The sequence below is a fragment of the Rhinatrema bivittatum genome, chromosome 4, assembly GCF_901001135.1.
Source record: "Rhinatrema bivittatum chromosome 4, aRhiBiv1.1, whole genome shotgun sequence".
Taxonomy (NCBI): Eukaryota; Metazoa; Chordata; class Amphibia; order Gymnophiona; family Rhinatrematidae; genus Rhinatrema; species Rhinatrema bivittatum.
Genome location: NC_042618.1, coordinates 213,379,996 through 213,402,390, shown reverse-complemented (window position 1 = coordinate 213,402,390; position 22,395 = coordinate 213,379,996). Strand labels below are relative to the sequence as shown.

At 45.3% G+C, this 22,395-nt stretch overlaps 1 protein-coding gene across 1 annotated transcript in view; it reads right to left on the bottom strand.

The window, feature by feature from the left end:
* UBA7 (ubiquitin like modifier activating enzyme 7) overlaps positions 1-22,395 on the bottom strand; it is a 426,723-nt gene that overhangs the window by 257,905 nt on the left and 146,423 nt on the right. The window contains exons 15-16 of the mRNA XM_029599673.1: positions 14,078-14,274; positions 2,000-2,064 (exon numbers count right to left, since the gene is read on the bottom strand). Of these exons, the coding sequence (XP_029455533.1) occupies positions 2,000-2,064; positions 14,078-14,274 (262 nt within the window). The remainder of the gene's footprint in view (positions 1-1,999; positions 2,065-14,077; positions 14,275-22,395) is intronic.

The following is a 22,395-nucleotide window of genomic DNA, read 5'->3' as shown; positions in this document are numbered from 1 at the left end:
AGGATAGAGGGATGAAGGGGCACGAGACAAAAGGCAAGGTGTGAAAGGAAAGAACAACGAAGAGGGTGAGAAATGAAAGCACAGCGGAGGTGGGAGTAAGAGGGGGAGAGAGGGGAGTGCTTTATCTAGACTCCCAGTCTCAGGTGAACTTTTAGTATCCAACCACTCTTCCCCATGTCCCCTTCCCAGGTCCTCCCCACCCAGCATATCCAGCTCTCCCCTCCTTTGGCTGGTCCTGAGCCCAGAGGAAGCAGCAATAGCAGAGAAAGTCAGCATGGTGCCTCTGAGGGGACACATGCCTACAGGTCCTGCAGAGGTCCATCCCTCTCACAGGTTCTCTCAAGAACAGGAGTCCTGTGCAGGAGGCCACTGCAGGACCTGTGAACCCACACCCCCATGCTGGCTTTGACTCCTGTTACTGTCACAGGTGATCAGCTGTTCCAGAGCAGCGGGCCGCTGGGCCCCCTTCCCTGCTTGAGTCCCCAACACTGTTGACTCGGGCAAAATTGACGCCGTTGTTGTGCATCTGGTTTGCATTTCATATTTGAGCCTCTTTCTGTTTGAGCCCCTGGGCGACTGCCTGGTTCACCCATGCCTGCGTCCACCACTGTGGTAATGAAATGAAAGGCACTGCATTTAATTCCCTCACAGGGCCCTGCTTCAGTCTGAAGGTGGCTCATGGGGTTTCCCCTATGGACACTAATCTTATTCTTTCCAGCTCTACCTCTGCTGATGCCAAACCTCCCCTGCTGACAATAGCTTTTCTCCTGTTCACTGAAGGCCTGCCTGTACAGATGCCAGCCCTCCCTCTCTTTCTCTCTCTCTCTTTGCTGCTGCCCATCCTCTCCTGGCAGCCTGACCTAGACTCCAGATATACATTGGATAAGCTCATAAAATCCTCCCTTCCCTGTCTGTACTTGCGAATGACTTACTTGGCCATGTGACAGAGAATAATGTCTGTTTATACTTTTCCTCAGCAAGTGGGAGGAAAAGAGCCCCTGCCCAGTACTCCCTCCCCCCTCTCCTTCAGGACGGGAAAGAGTAGCAGCTTTAAAATGAGTGCTGGAACGGCTCAGGATAAATCACTTGCACGTCTTCCTGCAAGAGAAACCCAGACGAACTCTGACCAATGCTGCTGCCCACGGGGGAAGCTTAATCCTCCTAAACAAAACCGTGTAAATACGGCTGGAGAAGGAATAACATAGGAGTCCCCAAACTCGGTCCTTGAGGGCCGTAACCCAGCTGGGTTTTCAGAATTGCCACGACGAATATGGAAACTATTCACATGCAGTGTCTCCACTGTATGTAAATAGATCTCATGCTTATTCCTTGTGGCAGTCCTGGAAACCTGACTCGGTGACGGCCCCTGAGGACTGAACTTGGGACCCCTGGAATATCAGTTTAAGACTCTGAGCTTTGCCTGCAGGGTGTAAAATCCAGGGCTAGCCAGACCTCATGGAAGGATCATGCGGTGGCAGGCAGAAATGATCTTAGGGAAATCAGAACTACAATTCCCTGCATGCAATGGGGCAAAGCCCCGACTGGATCAGCCTCTTCAGGGTGACCTGGATAAGCTCACAACCCTAACTTAAGAAGCACAGGATATCAAGAGACAGAAGAGGTTCTATGCTATCAGGAACTGAGTATGTTTACAGGATGGCTCCAGGTCATCAGAGACAGGTTGAGCCAGACTTGGATTTGCCCCTTTGCATCTATGGATATGTGGTCCTATTTTTCTAGAAAAGATTGGAGCTACAAGGCCATAGATGCAATGGGGTTAAACTAGGACTGGCTCAGCCTACCCCTGATGACCTGAAGTCACCTGGTAACCATATGTGAGAGGCAAAAGGTGAGAGTGGTTGCAGCGCTCTGCCTGGAATCGAGAGTCAATGCTGGGTTAGCAGAATCTCTGGAAGGCAGAGAGGATCTCGGAATAGCAGATACAGTGCAAGGCACTGTATTATTTGGTCAGATTTTTGTTTTATGGTCAGAAACTTACTGCAGGTACTGGTTGACCCTCTCTGCTTGCTGCTTGAACAGACCTTCAAATTCATCTCTTGCCCACTACAAAAGAAAGAAAATAATTTAAATATTTCTCCATGACTAACAGACAAGAACTCTGCTTCACAGGCCAGTGAAATAATTCTCGCAGCCCCTGAAGTGACGCAGGGCAGAGCAGCATTGCCAGCAGATCTTAGTAGGGTTACAGGCACTCTTGATGAACAGCATGACCCATCTCAAGGTAAAGATTCCCGACTCATCCCAGATCTCAGCTGGGGTCCCAGATAAACGCCCAACCACCTGCCCCAGGCAAGCTCAACATCGGACCCTCCAGGGAAGATAATCACAGTCTTCTTCTTCTCTCCCCCAGGTGAAGTCAACATGGAAGCGCCAATCCTCTCCCTGGGGCTGTGCTTACTACTGCTGCTGCTTCAAAGGGACTATGCTGACTGGAGGAGCCTTACAGCCACGAAACTCAAAAGCTTCTGCTCTCCAGTTAGCAATTCCCAGAGAATGTTCCAAATTTCAAAATAAAGCCTTTGCTCTTATCCCTCATAATGCAGACACCTAGTATTGCTAACCTACCTAGTACAGCTATTAGCAGGATAGTACCTGGTCGTACATTGTACGCTGCAAACAAGCAACTATTGGTCCTCCCTCCTATTAAAGACTTTCGCCTACAAGAGACTTGCAAACATGCTTTCTCAACAGTGGGGCCCATGTTCCCGGTGACCTCCAGGAAATTAATGAGATTATAGCTTTCCAGGAGTAAATGGAGAGCTCCAGATTTCCAGGAGGCATTTTCTTAGACTTTTGGTGTAGTCGCTTACATTTATTCCATCAATTTGACTCCAAGATTATTAAGCGTTGATAGGATTTTATTTTGATTTTATTTGCATTGTCTGTCTTGTAATGTTATTTTCGTTCTTATATATATATATATATGCCGTAATCCTCTTAGAAGGATGTGTTTCATTATAAGCAGAATATAAGACTTTGAAAATAACAAAAAAAAAAAAAAAAAAAATCAGTCCCTGAAAGCATTAGGGCAGCTTGCTGACACTGGTTTCAGCCTGTTAGCAGGCAGTGTATTGCTTAATTCTATTTCCCAAGGGCAGATGATCTGTTCCAGGATTCAAATGCCAGGTCCTCTGCATGGCAGTGCACAGCCTACCCCTAAACCACTGGGCCCACTCAGCAAGCAGATAGTAACAATGTCTCATATTCTTTACTAGAGGCAATTTTCTTTGCCCTCTCACGTTTTTGCAATCAGGTTAATATTAGGTTGGAATACGCCTTTCTTTTTCCGAAGCGTGGTTTACAGTATTTCACGTTAATATGGTGAAGGTCGAATCTATGATTTTTTTTGGGGGGTATAAAATTCAGATTTCAGTCATTTTGTTTCTGTTGAAACTGCCAGGAAGGCTGCAGACCTGCAGTCTCATTTTGACAGGGAAATGCCCTGTGGTGTTTTCCTTTGAATATTTGGGCTAGCTTTGTATCCACATACTTGGCTCATACTTTGAAGAAGGCACCTAGTATTTATATATTAAGGTACACACAGGAGTTTCAAATGAAATCCCTGGGAGTACGTTCCCTCCCCTGACCTAACCCTGCATGTGTTTCCATGCACTAAGTTGAGGGGGGGGGGGGGGGGGATGGGGATGGCCAACTTCCTGGAGGAAAAGTCCATAAACCATTAATAAACCAGGCAGACTTGGGGAAAGCCACTGCTTATCCTTGAGCATAAGCAGCAAGGGATCTCTCTAATATTTGGGATCCTGCCAGGTACTGTTGGACACAGGATACCTGGCCGACACACAGGCCGATTCAGAAAAACGCACGGGAGAGCGGGCGAGCACACAGGCCACTCTCCTGGGCACGCGATTCAGGAGGGTGGCCTATGCAAATTAGGGCCCACGGTAAAAGGAGGCACTAGGGACACTAGTGCGTCCCTAGCGCCTCCTTTTTGACAGGAGCGGCGGCTGTCAGCGGGTTTGACAGCAGATACTCAATTTTGCCGGAGGTGCATCTTTACAGGTGCAAAAACATCCTAATTAAAGGGCATGGATGCAAAGGCTCATTTAAGCGGACCCTTAGCACAGAAGCATTAAACACTTTGTAAATCCAAATGTTTTGGATATCTAAAGTCTTAATGCAGTTAGATGGAGGAACATTGAGCTCAAAAAGTGGTCATCTAGTGATCTATGGAAAAAACTGTGTGCCTAACATTAATCATACCAAAACTCACAGTAACGACCGGTAGCACTGCTTCAATGAATACCCACTTTGCCGCTACTTTAACCAGGGTGGCTAATTGGTTGCAATGTCTTAACTTATACACAACTGGTACATCTTCTCTAAAATGCCTCATTTAGGAGTTAATTTGTATAATAAAGCTGCCCCAGTGCTGTGGCCCGGCTGTCTGGGATTGGAGAGGTTAATGACTGATCCTTAGCCTCACTGCCCGGTCAGTGACCTCAGCTGTGGCAAGTTTTCACACGAGTCCCTCACATGACTCCATGTTGTGTATTTATGGTTATACACAGCGCAGGCCTCTGGCTCCGAGACCTCTTAAGACGTTTTCCCAGTCTATGGCAAACTCTCCCATAAACTAATCTCCTCAAAACTGACAAATGGCACAGACAAAAGTCTAAACAGGAACTTAAGGCCAGAAGGAATATTTCCAAGCAGTCAACACTCCACTCCCGCTGAGAGCTAGGGGGTTAATCATTCTTTCCTGGCCTTGGATGCATTGCTTCTCAGATTGGAGGCGAACTCGATCAGCTCCTTGCACTAACTTGTGTTTTTCATCTCTTTGGTTATACATTACAATGACATAAAAATGGAACAGCAAAAGCACAAGCTAAGTTCAGAAAGAAATGACATCAGTGACAGATTTAGGATCTGGCTACTCCTAGGCATTGTTGGTGCTGTCGCTCCCCTCCCTTCCCCCTACAACCTTGGGCGACGTGGAGCAGAAGGAGTAAGGACCAGCCCCATAGTTTTTTGTGGCAGCTGAGGGGCAGATTCTCTCTGGCAAAAATAAGAAAAATCTGAAGCACATTGACTAACATTTCCCATCTTTCATTTTACATTATAAAAGTAAAGTCAGTTTCCCAGCCTTGGTGGTGTCTGTATACATGTTTTCTTTTACTGGGTAAGGAAAAGGGACCTCAAGTATCAAGAAGATCTCAGGGATGGGGGAGGGGGATCAGTGATAGGAAGAGAAAGGGAGAAGCACCAGGAATGGGGAGCAGAGAAGGAGAGAGGACTGGGGAGGGGAAGGAGAGAGTTACAGGGATGTGGCTTGAAGCACGGGGATAATACAGTTTTTAAAGAAATAATTGAGGAATTGGAGGGGAGGGGGAAGATAGTCTGCAAATGAGAGAAGTGGAGGGGGAAAAAAAAGGGGGAGGTTCAGGGACTGAGGAAGGGGAGGATGGACTGGGAGTAGATAGTGGGTGAGAGTTCCAGGTTCTGGTGAGAGATGGGAAGAAAGGGAGGCTTCAGGATCTGGAGGGTTGAATCTGAGATCAAGCAAGAGAAAAATCTGAATTGCATGGGGTAGGGGGGGGAGGAGAAGGAGGAGGAGCAGGTATCCCCAAACCCTCCTCCAGTTCTGATCCCTCTTGCATCCTCTCTAACCTTCTACCCAGTCTGGCACACACACACACACACACACACACACACACACACAGCACTTAGTCCCTCTTCCCTTTTATTTCTCTCTCTCTCTCACATACAAACACATGAAGCCCAGCCAATCCCCTCTCATCATCCAGCCTCTCACCTCACCCTCCACAACGATTCCCTGCTCACCTCCTCCTAACCTGCAGAAAATGAATCCCCCCCCCCCTTTGCTCTGTCTGTCCAGGCTCATCCCCTCCCCACCTGTCCCTGAGTGATAGGAAGGGAGGGGCCACATAGCTCTTCTTTGCGCTGATGTATCTGCTCCAGGTTCACCTCTCCCCATCTCTTCTCCCCCCCCCCCCCCCAAGCTGCATGTGGGGAAGTGGGATTAGGGAACAGAGAGCTGTTCTCTACTGAGCGAGATTCAGTACAGCTAGAAGGCCGGAAGAGAAAATGGAGGGCAAATGGAAGAAATAAAAAGCAGCGAAGAGAGGAAGAAACAGGGAAGGGATAAGAGAGAGGGGCCGATGCAAAAAAAAAAAAAAAAATGCGCTGAAAGCAGGCCCTGAGTGTTCCTAACGCGCCCCCAGGCACCTCTCCTGGGGGCGCCATGCAATATTTTAATTAGGGGTCACGCTGTCAAGGAGGCGCTAGGGTCGATTGTGCGTCCCTAGCGTCTCCTTGACAACTGAAGTCCGCAAGCGGTGGGCTGTCGGTGGCTGTCTGCCAGTTTAGAAAACGGATGCTGAATTTATCGGCGTCCGTATTCCTAATCGGCACACAGCCACGGGTTTGGAAAACGGACCCTGGTTAACTGAGCGTCCGCTTCCTGAACCTGACCAATGGCACTTTAAAAAAAAATAATTTTTTTAATCTTTTGTTCCTCCGACTTAATATCACCAATATATTAAGTCAGAGGATGTACAGAAAAGCAGTATTTTCTGCTTTTCTGTACAACTTTTTGGGGTGCTCAGAAATTAACGCCTGCTCCGGGCAGGCATTAATTTCTGAGCCCAAAAATGTGTGATTTGGACACACATTTTTTTTTTTTTTTTGCATTTGGCGTGAATAACTAATAGACTCATTCACATGCATTTGCATGTGATGAGCGCTATTAGTTTCCCGGTGCGTTGTGGAGGCGCTAATCCCCTTATAGCATAAGGGGCTGTGGACGCGCCTACATAACCCGCGTCCAATTGGAGGTTAAACAGTGCGCTTGGCTGAGCACACTATATTGCATTGGCCCCAGAGTGAGAGAAACATAGGAGAAAGGGAAGAAGATAATCAGGCAGAAATTGACAGGTTAGAATTACAGCAAGGAACGGGGATGTGAGCCAGAGTCAGACTGAAAAGCCGAAAGAAAAGGGCCATGGCAAACATTGCAGCTTCTCATTTCCTTAACAACCCTCAGCAACTGAAATGGATTCAACAGCATAAGGCAATGATAAACACATAGCTGCCTGTACTGCAAACCCACCCAAACTTACTGCCAGCTTATCAACTCTCATTACCAACACATCATACCCAGCAGTGCCAACTCACCCAAACTTAAGAACATGCCATACTGGGTCAGACCAAGGGTCCATCAAGCCCAGCATCCTGTCTCCAGCAGTGGCCAATCCAGGCTACAAGGACCTGGCAAGTGCCATAACACTAAGCAGATCCCATGCTACTGATGGACATGAGGAAAAGTCTCCCCCTTCCCCAAAAGGTTGCCTAGTTCCTTACAAAACTGAATCCCTCTTCCTTGCACCATCGTCTCTTCCACTCATTGAGAGTCCGGAGCTCTGCCTGCCTCTTGGGACCTGTGTGAGGAACAGGGAGCATTTCAGAGAATGCCACTCTGGAGGTTCTGGATTTCAGCTTTCTACCTAAATTTGGCTTCCAGAACCTCCCTCCCACATTTTCCTATGTTGTTGGTGCCCACATGTACCATGACAGCCGGCTCCTCCCCAGCACTGTCTATAATCCTATCTAGGTGACACGTGAAATCCGCCATCTTCGCACCAGGCAGGCAAGTTACCAGGCAATCCTCACGCCCACCAGCCACCCTGCTATCTACATTTCTAACAATCGGATTACCAACTAAAATGGACGGCCTAACCCTTCCCTCCTGGGCAGTAGCTGTGGGAGACTTGTCCTTAGTGCAAGAGAACAATGCAACACCTGGAGAGAGCAGGTCCTTGCTACAGGATCACTTCCTGCTACACCAGGGTGATGCTCTCCAACCGGGAAACCTTTTTGATCCAAGGCAACATGGGGCTGCCAGACTGGATTTGGGACTTGGCTACTATGTCCCTGAAGGTCTCATCAATGTACCTTTCTGTCTGCCTCAGCTCCTCCAGGTCTTCCACTCTAGCCTCCAGAGATCGGACTCATTCTCTGAGAGCCAGTTTATCAACTCTCAATGCCAACACAGTCATAATCAGCATTGCCAGCTTATTTAATGTAGTTTATTTACTTGATTTACCTCAAAATCATTTCAAAAACATCAATGTGGTTTACAAAAACTGAATCATTGTGAACGCGCTCATTCACACTGCCAGATCACCCACTGTCAATGCCATTACACTACCCAGCATGGCCAATCTCAACCTTTTCACTGCCAGCTCATCTTTCACTGCTAACACACAGTTATAAATAGCACTACCAATTCACCCCAGGAGGGCCAGGATGGGCATCTCCTACACAACTCAGGTGATGACAGTGGTTATGTGGGAGTTTTCCTCAGAGGCTGCATCGTTTGCTGTTGCAGTAGCATGGTGTACTATTGCACCCTTCTACCCCCAAGCCCATCTCAGCCTTACTGCCAGCTCATTCAGGCTCACAGCCGCACACACAGTCATACCCACTACATGCAATATGACCCATTCTGCGTGTGCTCACTAATATATTTAACAGTTTATAACAAGGATCCTTTGGTTGACTATGTTAATAACATTCACTGAACAGTAAGCCTAGATGTAGATTTCAAGAGTTCTACCTCTCTCTTCTTTGGGAACGTTTTCTAAATGACTTATTACATATTCATTACCATCTACAACTTAAAGTATTTATTTATAAACATCTGATATTTTGCCTTTCCCTAAATAGTCTCAAGGTGGATTACAATACCAGCTATAATTAAAAATTACATTTAAAGTTGTATCACAATATGTAATCAAACAAAAGCATTACCCATGAAGTTGGCACATATATAAATAGATGTAATAGTAAATAATAATGTGTCTGAGTATAGATATAGGTACAAGAGTGCAAATACATATATAATAAGACATCATCTACTGCACAGGTAGAAAGAATCCATTAATTAGGATTAGTCCAGTCGTGGCAGAAGTTAGGGCTCACGATCAGGAAGATCTTTACTTATAACCCCCTACTAGATTATGTATGGTATAGCTTGCAGCCTGTTTGTGAGGGAAGTTTTCACTGCTGCTGCCTCTGCTGTACCTGTTTTGTGGTGGGGGGGGGGGGGTATGTTTTTAACACCAACGCACAATAGACAATATCAGTCTCATGCTCTGTCCTAAACTCCCTTTCACTGCCTAAATAAGCCCTGCTCCTTCCAGTGATCCAAACTTTCCAAACTGACACATCCCCCTGAATACATCTTACCTGATCCACAGGTCCAAAATTTCTAAATTGTGCAGATGTGATCCTCAGATGCTTTTGCCCCACCTACCGGTACGTAAAAATGGCACAGGATGGGCCCTGCAGCCGGCACCATTTTGTTGTACAGAAAAACATGCACTGCTTTGGTGCCACCCAGAAAACCCTTAAAAAAAAAAAAAAAAAAAAAGACACTTGGAAACCAAATGGAATTAGGTCTATTGTAACATGTGTTAGGTGTGTGTTTGGTTCTTGGACAGCCTAGAGTAAACTGAATGAAAACAATGTAGTAAACTTCCCATACCAAAACAGTACTTACTGACAACACACAAACAAGGAACAAACCTATTTATGAAAAGGCAACTCTACAAATATTACACCAGGCCCTAAAACACCTCCTATTAGGAAAGCAGAATAAGCCAGGCTGCTATAAATTCCTACACAGAAATTACACGCTAGCAGAATATCCCACCTCGGTCACCCATGCACAACACAGACAGACTCTCACCAAATACAAAATAAAGTATAAATAGAAACATGTAGACAGAAACTGATTTGGAAACTGCAACAAGCCAGACTCTATATGCAATGCAGCATTGGAAAAACAAAAATATCACCAATCCTCATAAATCAATAAAATCAAGAAATATAAATCAATCATAAGAAACCATTACTAATAAAAAGAATATTGCCAAAGAGCTGATGAACAGAATAACATTCAATAATTAAGAACACATATATGCTAAAGTTTTAAATTTTTCCAAACAGCAATAAAATATTTAAAAATAGAAGACACAAACACCCAGTAATTAAAACTAATAAAGATGGAAAAATCCCCTGCTCCCCAACACTTTTCATTTCCAGTCATCCTGAGCTTGTCATGGAATACTGTGGGTGGCACAAACTTTCTACACACACATACCCCAGGCTGGCAGGCTTCCATTCACACACACACACACACACACACACACAAACCCCCAGGCTGTCACACACACACACACACACACATCCTAGGCTGCCATTCACACAAACACCCCAGGTTGCCATTCACACACACACACACCAACCAGGTTGCCATATACACACACACACACACCCCCCAAGCTGGTATTCATACACACACCCCAAGCTGGCAGGCTGCCAATTACACACACACCCCAGGCTGCCATTCACACTTACATACACACACAAAAAATTCAGGCTGCCATTCACACTCAGGCTGCCATACATATACCTCAGTCTGCTATTCACACACACATACACCTCCTAGGCTGCCATTCACGCACAAAACCCTGGCTGGCTGGCTTGGGCCATGTGTGTGTGGGAAGCTTGTACTGCTGCTACCTACCAACTCTTCTCCGCAGGAAACAGTCCAATACCTGGGGGTTTCTGATCCAAGGGTTTATAAATTGTAAAAATAGGTGTTTATTTTTCAGGCAGTTGAAAGTTTTTGATAGGTTCTGAAATAAGTTTTATTACTGTATTCACTTTGCAAACAAAACCACTAGGTGCATTTTTTTGGTTGATTCAATTTTATAAACTTAATTCCATTTTTATATTTTTAAAAATGAGTGGGGGAGTGGCAGGGTGTGTTTATATGGCTAGGAAGGTGGCAGGGCATGAATGAGTGAGAGTGAGTGAGTGAGTGAGTGTGTGTGTTGGAAGAGAGATTCATGCACCTCCACAGAAAAAGGAGAGAATTTCATGTTCCTACAGGAGAAAATAGAGGATCACACATTTCCACAGGTGGGTAAAGGTTTCTGGCTCCCATGGGAAGAGAGAATTGAGAGCATCCTGCACTGTCATGGAAAGGGGGAATCGCATGTCCTTGCAGGAGTGAAGCACAGGTCCAGAGAGAGAAGAAAGGAGCCTGCATTCCCACTGAAAGAAAAAAAAGAAGATGCCTCACCCCCCGTGGCAGGGAAGAGAGTCTTGTGCCCAGATGGAAGAGAAAGAAAAGGAGAATCTCACATTCCCATGGGAGGAAAGGGAAGAGAACATGCGCCCCATGCCATGGAAACATTTCTTTTCCCCCTCACTCGGGCCCTTCTCACGCCCCTTTTCTCCCTTCAAAAAGGCATCTTACCCCTATCAGATGGGACTTGCCAAAGAGTCCCAACAGGACAGGAGTGATCCAAAAATGCTCCTGCTCTGCCCTGTTGTACACAAAGGTACCACAAGATGGCGCTAGCCTCAGGGCTGGCCAGCACCATTGTGATAGAGATCCAGTGGAGCGTCTTCTAGGGCCACCAGTCCGGTTCCTTTCATGGCGCCTCTTCTAGGGCAGATGGGGCTTGGGTTCCCTGCCAGTCCTGCTTCCCTGCTCTGACATCATGAGAGCATACGAGATATGGCTATTTTCATGGGGGGGGGTTTGGTTAGTACTAAAAAAAACCCCAAAATTCCTTATTGTAAGTGTTTCCCTGGGGTTTTTCAGTTTCAGTTGAAAGCCTGAAGCCCTGCTTACACACAGCAGAAATCCTTTGCAGCTTCTGTTATTCGCAAAAGCTCTCCTAGAATCCTGCTGTGCTCTGTGACTGGGGCCCTGTGTGTGCAGGAAGCAGCTGGGATCCATTTCCTGCCGTCCTGGCTGCCCGACAGTTTCAGTCACACACATTTATACAACTCTCAACTGGCACTTCGGAGCAGAGCAGCAAGATGAGAAGCAGGCCTTGGGTGTAGAGGAAAGCTCTCCCCCGCAGCTGCTGCGCAGTTACTTCCTCCTGACAAAAGAATACCACATTAAAGTGAGCTGCATCGGCAACTCGGGACCACTGGCTGGATCTCACTCCCCGTTCAAAGGTTTACCTTGAAAACGGGCACTGCCTACCCTCTCTGCTCATTATGTGAAACAATACAGCAGAACAGCACACCTGTACTTAAAACACCTGCCCAGAAGCTCACCTGCCCCATATACACAGACCCTTTTTGATGTCTGCGGGCTGAGCCGTTAGTCCATTTGTATTAATAACTTGAAATTTTATCTGAAATAAAATCCATTCACAAAGAACTGAACCAAGCAACATGAGCCTTAGCTCCTGTGTGGCGAGAAAGAACTTGGTGTTGGTGTGCAAGCTTTCTGTTCTGGCGGTGAACTTTCGGCTATTCTATTCTTTTATTGCATTTGCCCCGGCATAGAATCCATGCACAAAACGCTATGTGCACGTGGTACCCGTGCACAGATTCTACATAAAACACACGGTATCCATGTACAGCTTGTGCGCACAGGCATGGTATCACAGTGTACAGATTCCTCATAAACACGATACCTGTGCACAGATTCTACATAAAAACGATACTTTGCACAGATTCTGCCCACACATATGATACACATGCATAGATTCTGCACACATATGGTTCCCATATACAGATTCTACACACAGCAAGCACACAGAACACAAGTATGACTGCACATTACAACAGCAGGACAGACTGCTATGTAACAGAGCTGCCTTCCTGCGCCCCCAGAACTGTCAGTCTATGTTGCTAGATCCATATGGCACGACTGTGTGTTGAGGCTGGGGAGAGGAGTGCTGGTATACGCTGACAGATTTCCTCCCACAGGGAGACCCGAAGCTGATGGAAGGGAATAAGCAATATCCAATCCGGTCAGATCTTTATCTTTCAAAACTTTTAACCCTGATCTACCTTCTCGCTTGCTCCTATCCGTGAAGAGAGTCATGCAAAGCCTCTCTCCTCTGGAACTTTCACTCCAGAGTCAGCTTGAGGTACAGTAACAAATTATATTCTTAACGTGGTCCAGAGCACATTCTGCGGCACAAATAACGGAGTCAGGCTGCAGGTCCAGAGCCTAATCCATGGATGGGAGAAGGCTGGCATACTGCCAACATCAGTCTCAGTCCAAGAAGTGGATGGAAGGAGGCTGGGGCACAGCCACATCAGTCCCAGCCTCAGGGGGTGGACGGGAGGAGGAGTCTCGCAGCACTGTCACATCAGCCCTTGGGATAAACAGGAGAAGGACGGAAGCACTGTCACATCAGCCCTTGGGATAAACAGGAGAAGGACGGAAGCACTGTCACATCAGCCCTTGGGATAAACAGGAGAAGGACGGAAGCACTGTCACATCAGCCCTTGGGATAAACAGGAGAAGGACGGAAGCACTGTCACATCAGCCCTTGGGATAAACAGGAGAAGGTCGGAAGCACTGTCACATCAGCCCTTGGGATAAACAGGAGAAGGACGGAAGCACTGTCACATCAGCCCTTGGGATAAACAGGAGAAGGACGGAAGCACTGTCACATCAGCCCTTGGGATAAACAGGAGAAGGACGGAAGCACTGTCACATCAGCCCTTGGGATAAACAGGAGAAGGACGGAAGCACTGTCACATCAGCCCTTGGGATAAACAGGAGAAGGACGGAAGCACTGTCACATCAGCCCTTGGGATAAACAGGAGAAGGACGGAAGCACTGTCACATCAGTCCCAGCCTCAAGGTGGATGGAAGTTGCTGGAGCACTCCCACCTCAGTCCTATCCATAAGGGGTGGATGGGAGGAGGTTGGGAGCACTGCAGCAAACATCCCAGTCCTTGGGGCAGATGAGCAGATGCTGGAGCACTGCCAAACAGTCCCAAATCCATGAGGTGGCCAGGCGGTGCCTGACGTACTGCTGCTGCACTCACTGACCTTGAAGGGGCTAGGACTGGGAAGAGCGAGGGACAGGGAACATATCAGGATGGAATAAAAGGGGGAGAGAGAAAACTCCACAGAACCATTCCCAGTCATTCTTAGTCACAGAACATCCCCAAATCTTCTGCAGATATCATGAGCCTTGATGGCACAAGATCCCTGTGTCTGAGGGCCTTTGTACAGTACCTGTAAGGTATGTTCGATGGTGCTAGGGAAGTTTTTGAGTGTACACATGGGGAACGCTGTTTCCGAAGTGTCTCTGGCGGTTCCATACGTCTCCGTCAGGAAGGGGACGATGACCTGCGTGTTCCCCTTGGTGCCGAGGGTCCCAGATTCCAACAGCGGCTTGCGGTAATAGATGCATCGCTGATCCATATACATTCCTGGACACAGAAACACCGGCAGAGTTCAGAAACACTATCCCATATACCTCGGCTTCCAATGACTTGTAAGAACTATGCCACCACATGCCTACCAATCACTACCTACCCCACCAAGTCACTACCATGTACTCCTATCTAGAGTATGCTAATTCATGTACCCTGGACTTACTGAAAGCTTAAGCTTGTTGCAATCATACTGACACTTCTGTATTTGTATTAATAACACTGTATCTGTATTAATTTTAACTGTAAATTCATTAACCCAGGAACTGTAACTCATACCTACTGATGATCAAATCACTGATCTACCCCGTATTTACTGTAAAACCCAAGTCTGTCATTAGATGCTGTGAACTGCTCTGTTGGAAAAGCAGGATATAAATGAACAATAATGGAGATACACTATGTCCACAGCAATGCCCCAGTGACACTGTGCATTTATCATTCTCTGATGGACATCGCGTGTGCAGCACTGCCCCAAGGAGACTGCATGTGTAACATTCTCTTACAGACACTGCACATGTGCAGCACTTTCCAATGGACACCATGCACGTACAGCACTACTTCACGGACATGATACATGTGTAGCACTGTCCTATGGATACCATGCATGTGTGCAGTACTGACCAATGCACACAGTGTACATACAGAAATAATTCTCGTGTATGTGTAACATTCTCTCACAAACACTACATGTGTGAAACACTGCCCCCCCATGGACACTACATAGGTATGGCACACATTTTTTATTTTTCAAAACATTTTATTGATACGTCAATAACCTTTCTACAAATAATAAACAAAGAAGAATGGTTACATCACCAAATATGACATATAAAATTAAAACTCAACATTCCCTTAAAGTAAAAGCATTCTCAAGATACCAAGAAAACAAAACAGACCAATAGAAGAGAAATCAGTACAGAACACCTTAGCTAACCCCCCCTCCCCAAAACCAAATTCCCCAATCCCAGAGAGAGCAGCAGTACCTCAGAACACTTACTGAGGACAAATAATAAAAATGTAGATAGAAACATGACGGCAGAAAACAAAAACACAACCCATAAAACCCATCCCTTCCACTGCCTCAGAAGGGATTGTAGAGCTGAGCTGTGCGCCCCCAAAAAGAAAAAAGTAAGTAAATCAGCCGTTTAAATGTGGAGCCCTTCTTGGGGGGGTCTCTACTATGAGGACTGGCTCATCAGGATAGGTATGTTATCTGGTTTTCAGCTCCCCCATGTGGCTGCTGGATTGGTTGCTGCTTTCTGCTATAAAAAGCAGAAGAGTTGATATTTAAGGGCAAACCGGCTAAGTAACGTAGCTGGATATAGTTCATCCGGCTAAGTTACAAGAATATTCAATGGCCCGGCTATGCCGCTCAATATCCGCGTACAAACGCTACTTAAGCCAGATAAGTGTTGTTCAGCTAAGACTGGACAAGCTCAATAGCAGGTCTAGGCAGCTGGTTAACTTATCTGGCTAAGTCTCAAAATTGCTACTTGGCCGGATACGTTATCCAGATAAGTGGCGCCGCCTCCATCTGCCCACTGTCTGTCCCCAAGTTAGCCGGCTAGCCAGATAAGTGACTTATCCACCTATCTAGCAGCCGCTGAGCATAACTGGATATTCAGCGGCTGCTTAGATAGCTGGATAACTCCTACTTATCCAGCTGTCCGGCATTAGAATATCTGACTCAGAGTCTCCTGATTTAGGTGTGGATTTTCTAACTAAGCTTTTGAGGAGGCAGGGGTGTTTTGTTCCCTCCTTTCCTCTAGTTTGGGAAGGAGAAACCCTAAGACTCTGTTTCTGAAGGTCTGGGCTTTAGATGAAAGTGGAGGAGGTGTTCTCCTTCTCTTTTTGTGAGGGATATCAGCCCCTGCTTTTGACGTTCTTTTGAACGCAGTTTCATCCACACTTCCTTGGTTTCAGCCTGGTTGCCATCTGAATGCCTCTTGCCAGAGGAACTTGGCTCCCCCCCCATCTGCAGAATTTCTAAGGAGAGGCAGGGACATCCACCAATGCCCCCCCGAAGAGGAAGGGGGAAGGGAAGGAAGAGATCATTGGCACCCATCTGGCGTACATCCACTTGAAATACCACAGATATTCCGGAGAGGAGTTGTGAGGGGGGCCACCCAAATATCAAGAGGGAATTGAAGAATAATACATTGGAAATTGAGAGGTGTCACCTAGCTTAAACAAGTTTCGTATCCACATTTTGGGAGGAAGTTTAAAACTGCTCCTGAAATTGGGAAGGGATCTGGATGGGAAGATTGTACATTTACCAGCAATACAGAGTCAGATATTTTCCTCAGAAGTAGCATTTTATGTAAAGAACAACTGCCTGAAGATTGGCCTTCTAGCATCCTACGATAACGCTCTAATTAAACCATCAGTAAAGTTATGTTGGAATCTTACCATGGCCTCCAGCGAGATTTGTACTACAGAACATTTATGGATTTTGGACCACCACCCAGAGCCTTGGAGAGAAATGTTCTCCCCTCCCTAACAGGGAATCCTGAGTGGGGCTTATTGAAATTTTTGGGAAGTGAAGATAGCTTAAGCCCTGGTGAACTGAGGTGTGCCCTTTGAGTCCTGTAGAGGACCCCAGCCCAAAGGGAGGGGGGGGGGGGGGGAAGACATAAAAAACAAATCATCCTTTTAAATAGGTAAAAAAGTAGCCCACAGAGCAAAGAAAACATTTGCTTTTCTCTTGCAAATCCCAAGTAATACCTACAGTACTTGAATGTAATCTGCTTTGAAGTATCTGAAAAAGCAGTATATTTAAAAAAAATGTAAGCTTCCCCAGAGTCACACTATCCCAATCATTTCGTATCCAGTCATACCAAGATGGAGGACCTTTCTGCTTCCAACATCGCACCAACAGAATCCTGGCTGCTAATAAAAGACACTGACTCAGCCTCTTTAATCCCCCAGAAATATCAGCCTGGATGTCTACTCAGCCACAAAAAAAAATCCAGGATACTGGAAAAGCAATGTCCATGCCCAAAATTGTAACTAGAGAATTTTGTATTTCATATAATATTCTCATCAAATTTTTCCAATTGAGTGCTCACCCAACCTAAGGAAACAATGTTTACAAGCAATTCTCAAAAGTGCCCGCATGGTTGCCAAGGCTGCGCGTACTTTTCCCCCACAGATTTTGCAGCAGTTCTAAAAGGGGATGCATGGGCGTACTTCCTCTCTGAAAACTGCCCACAAGGATCTGCACCTGCTTTTCCCCTGAAAAACAATGTGTGTGAATTTGAAAATGCTAAACTCCATGTGTTGCCGCCTCCCCTGATGGTAAAAATATGTATTCTGATGATCCTTGTTGCCTATTTTTATCCCCACCTAGGGAAGACAATTTTTACACGGCTGATATACAATAACTGGCTAAATGGCTTTTGAAAATTGTCCTCTTAAAAGTGTATTTACAAACTGGTGGCCAGATAGCTTGGGAATCTCAAAGACCTGCATATTTCTCCTCATGCTTATGACAAGGGGCACAAGTGTCTCTAGCAAGGGCCTTGAAGATATGGAAAATCGACTCTTAAAAACCAATTTGCCAAAAGGCCCTGCTCAAGTCAAAGACTGCACATGAAAATTTCACTCTATTAGCTGGAACTAAGACAAAACGCCTAATCCGAAAATATCAGATATTGATTTCTTAGATTTGCTGCTTGCCTTTTACAGCACTGCCCCACAGACACTGCAAAGGCAATTTTCAAAAGCCATTTACCAAGATAAATCCATTTTCTCAATTGCCCACCCTGTACATGGGCAGATAAGTGGGGGGCTATTTTCCTTCTAGTCCTCAGTTGACTACAGGACCCGGTGTAAGGGGTAATGCTAGTGGGGGTCACTTGGTAATAACGATCATCATGCAATCACTGGAGGGAGGACATTAAGGAAAACTATTATTACAAAAGCAGTAAACTTTCCAAAGGGAGCTTATGATAAAATGAGAAAATTAGGAAAAAACTAAAAGTTTTTAACTAAGGCTTAAAAGTTTGCATGAGGCATTTACATAGTTTAAAAATGATAGTAGCCCCTATGGATTTGTGGCACGGAAGTGTGTGGGGCTAATTTAAAAGGACTTTAGAGATGTGGTTCCTATACTAGATCATATTCACACCCGCTTTCAACAACACTTTGCACTGCTCACTTTTCTAATCATCGGACATGAAAGTTTTAAAATCTTTTTAACATTTTTCTCTTGCATGTTAAGAGGGTAATTAAAAAAAAAAAAAGTTTTCCACATGCGAATGGGCTTTGCGAAAATTTGCCAGGGGACTGCACATGTTAAAGTACGCGTGGATGCGATTTCACGCAGATTTTTACGTGCACTGCAAGCAGCATCCCTGGGGGCAGAGCTGGGATGGGGACATTTTCGCCTGCTCTCCAGCAGCTGTAAATACGTGCACCCATGCCACACCATGGTACGCACGGTCCCACTAATTTTCAAAGCAGACTTACACCATAGAAGCCCCTACGCAGTTTGCTATACAATTATTCTCTACAACCAGGATTTCATGCACTTAATGTGTACACTTAATCAAAGTTTTTTTTTCTATTAAATACGGCCTGAAACAGCCATGTTTATGTATGCCTGCTTAGGGGTCTCCAGCCATGATCTTTTTGAAAATTTGTACAAAATAATTTACATAGATGTTAAGGAAATCCTCACTTCAGTGGCAACCAAAAAACACAAATCGAATGTTAGAATGATTAGAAAAGAAACTAAGTTATATTGAGGAATGTAGTTAGACACCAGTTGTTTAGACTTCCATGTTTAACAATTATTTCATGCAGCTTGATTGCAGTGCATTTCTCAACAGTTTGACTCTAAAATTCCATAACTAGTCTGGAGTTCTCATTATTCAGTTCATTTCATATGGCATGAAGCATGTTTTCAGATTTGATGCATGGTGATGCAGGCAGATTGTTCCCATTAAGACAGTGACTCTAAATTGAGCATTCACACTCAGCCAGTGAAGTAGGTCCTGGGCTGTGTGCGCGCATTTTTTCACTGCCATATTTTGTTGATTGAAAGATTACCTGGTGCAGCAAATCGGAGTCCTTGGTATTACCAGTTTCCCTCCCTTGAAAATTAGTCCTTCTAAGACTGTTTGCACTTCTAGATTCTCAGAATTCTGCAGCTCTTGATCATCCATTGAGTATGATTTTCTGTAGTGCTAACATTTCAGGCTGTTTCTTGATTTTCTCAATCAGTTCTTCATCATTTTGTTAGAAACTGGTAGTTGGAGATGCAGCTAAATGTGCTTGTGCCATGCTCTCCTGTTCTTCAAGCAGCATCCTACTGAGAATGTTAGCCACTGGGATCTCTTTCTCTGTTATTTTTTAATGGGAGTAGCCTAGTGGTTAGAGCAGCAGGCTTTGAACCAGGGAGACCAGGGTTCAAATCCAACTGCCACTCCTTGCGACCTTGGGTAAGTCACTTTATCCTCCGTTGCCTCAGGTACAAACTTAGATTGTGAGCCCTCTGGGGACAGAGAAATAACTACAGTACTTGAATGTAATCCGCTTTGAAGTGCTGAACAGCGGAATATAAATAAATAAATAGTCCTCGGCATAGTCCGTATGTTGTAGCAGTGCAGTCACATCTTCCTTTTCTGTCTGGTCGGCGCTTTCTTTATTTTCAGTTGAGCCCTGTGAAAACTCCTTTCCCTTTAAGAACACCTGTTTCCTGAACAGTTTTTTAGTTAAACAGCAGGTGGCAGCGTAACAATGCCGTATTCTCCAGCCACTGGCAGTTAGAGCCCAGGAGGATAAGCTGTTGATCCCAATGAGCCATAGTAGTGTCTGGTTACCGGCTGACAGAGAGCAATAGGAAGTGATAGAGAGGGAGCGATGGTTACAGCGGAAGGTAAAAGCTGGGAAAAACATTTTTCAGATTGTTTCTGAGTGCTGACTTCTGACAGGAAATGCAAGGTGATCTGTGTTTGTCTTTCAGTTCAGCCTAACAGGACAGCCCAGATCTGATTGGGGGGGGGGGGGGGTCATTTACTAGGCCAAGGATATTTTCCCAGGAGAGGAAGACACTGTGGGAGTTTTCACTGCAGTAAAATGCCACCAGGAAATATACCATGTTTTGCTGCCCCGCCCCCTCCCCACAAAAATGTACAATGACAGCCCCTTGACCTGCGGGCCAACATCATGTTAAAGGTCCCAAACAGCGCAAAAGAAGGTCCCCCAAATATCCCATAACTCCAGGGGCCTTATGAGACCCCCATTCCTACCCCTCTGCCACCTTTGTTTTATTAAAAACAAAATCAAAGGTGGCCAGTGACAGCCCCCATCCCTTTTCCCAACCCCACCTGTTTCAAATATTAACCCCCCCCCCCCCCCCAGCCTCCAAAGCCTCTTAATGCATCACAATCAACCCCCCTTCCCCAGAACATTTCCACCCTGGGCCAATCCCCTAACTCTCCATCCTCCCATACCTTCAATCTCTAGTGGCTAGTGGAGGCCCAGGCTGTAGTTGTCTGAAGCAAAATGGTGCTGATCAGCCACATCATTACTAGTAATGAGCTGCTTTGTATGCATAGCAGCCCATTACTATTTTCACATTATTTGGGATAAAATAACACATGGTATTTAAAATACCTCCCATTATCATTGTGTTAAGGAGTTTTCTGTGCGGCAAATGCCTATCACAGTTTAGTTAATATACCCCTGAGATAGGCACAGTGTTCTCTATAGACAATTTAACATAAGTAGACCAGTTAGTGTAAACTGTAAAAATCCAGTTTATTCTCCCCTGTATGTTGTATGTAGTTTTGAATCATTTTGTATTCACTGAACATCCTTGTTAATAATGATGAAATCCATTTTCAGTCACTGCAATTTTAGCAAAGTTAGATAAACTTATCCAGCTAACTTTGGAGGTATGTTCAATTGTGCAGCCACACTACTGAATATAGTCAGTTATCTTAAAGTTAGCTGGCTAACTATACCCGGCTAAATTTAGGACAGGTCTTTGGCTTGACCAGAGTTAGCCAGCTGTTATCCAACTAACTTAGCTGACTAACTCAACTCCTCCTAGTTACAGCCCAGAACACCCCTAACTTATTAGCCAGCTAGAATTTAGCCAGATAAATGTGAAAACATTAATTTACCTAACTAATTTCTGAGTTAGCCGACTAAATGCTTTTGAATATGGACCTCAGCTTTTTAGTTTATTAGCTCTGTTTGTGACTGGTCAGTGAGCCAAGTAAGATAAGTCACTATATGATCCTAGTATTTTTGGGTGTGTAGTCTGTGAGTGCTTTTCTAGATGCTGTGTGATTCCCAGGTTTGTAGAGTCAGTGTCCCAAGAAACTATCAGGGAATAGCGTATGGGCAGAGTACTTGCTCAGAGACCAGCTGGAACCCAGTTGGTAAGTGAGAAGTTAATAGGACAAGGGCACATGTGCAGATAAAGGCAAGGCCTGTGTAGTGCTTGTCAAGATCTTCAAGCGGTAAGGGTTGAATCCTGATGGGTGTTTGTGATTGTGCAGAGAGTGTTTATGTAACACCAATTATTCTAGTGTTATTTTCCTCCAATAGGCATACTGGTGAAACCATTCACAGCCAAATACAATGTCATACATTTCCTTCTAAATCTGTGTGCAGTTTCAGTTTGTAGTGAATGATTTTGATGCAAAGGTGACTGGTCTTCATAACCCAATGGATCCTTTACACAGGCACTTATCACTCCAGGGCTGTTTGGATGCATATTTTGACTGTGAATCTTATTTTTCTACTTGTCGAAGATGAAATCTGAGACCGCAATAGTGAACTCAGAAAAGTGAAGCCCATGTGTTGGCAGATAAATGGCTTGAAAATTAGGGAGGTCTATATTCAAATGCATTTATTCAGATAACTAAGAAGTTATCTGGCTAAATGAAAATATTGCCACTTTTCTGGCTAAATTCGAGCTGGATAACTATTTGTCCCGCTAGAATCTGGCTGGATAAGTGAGGGGTGTTCTAAGGTGATTCAGAGGCATTCCAGAGAGGAACTGAGTTAGTTGGATAAAGTATCCAGCTAACTCAAATATTCAGAGTTAGTGGAATAACTTATCTGGGTTACTCTGTTCATCCTGTGGAGCTGTCCTAA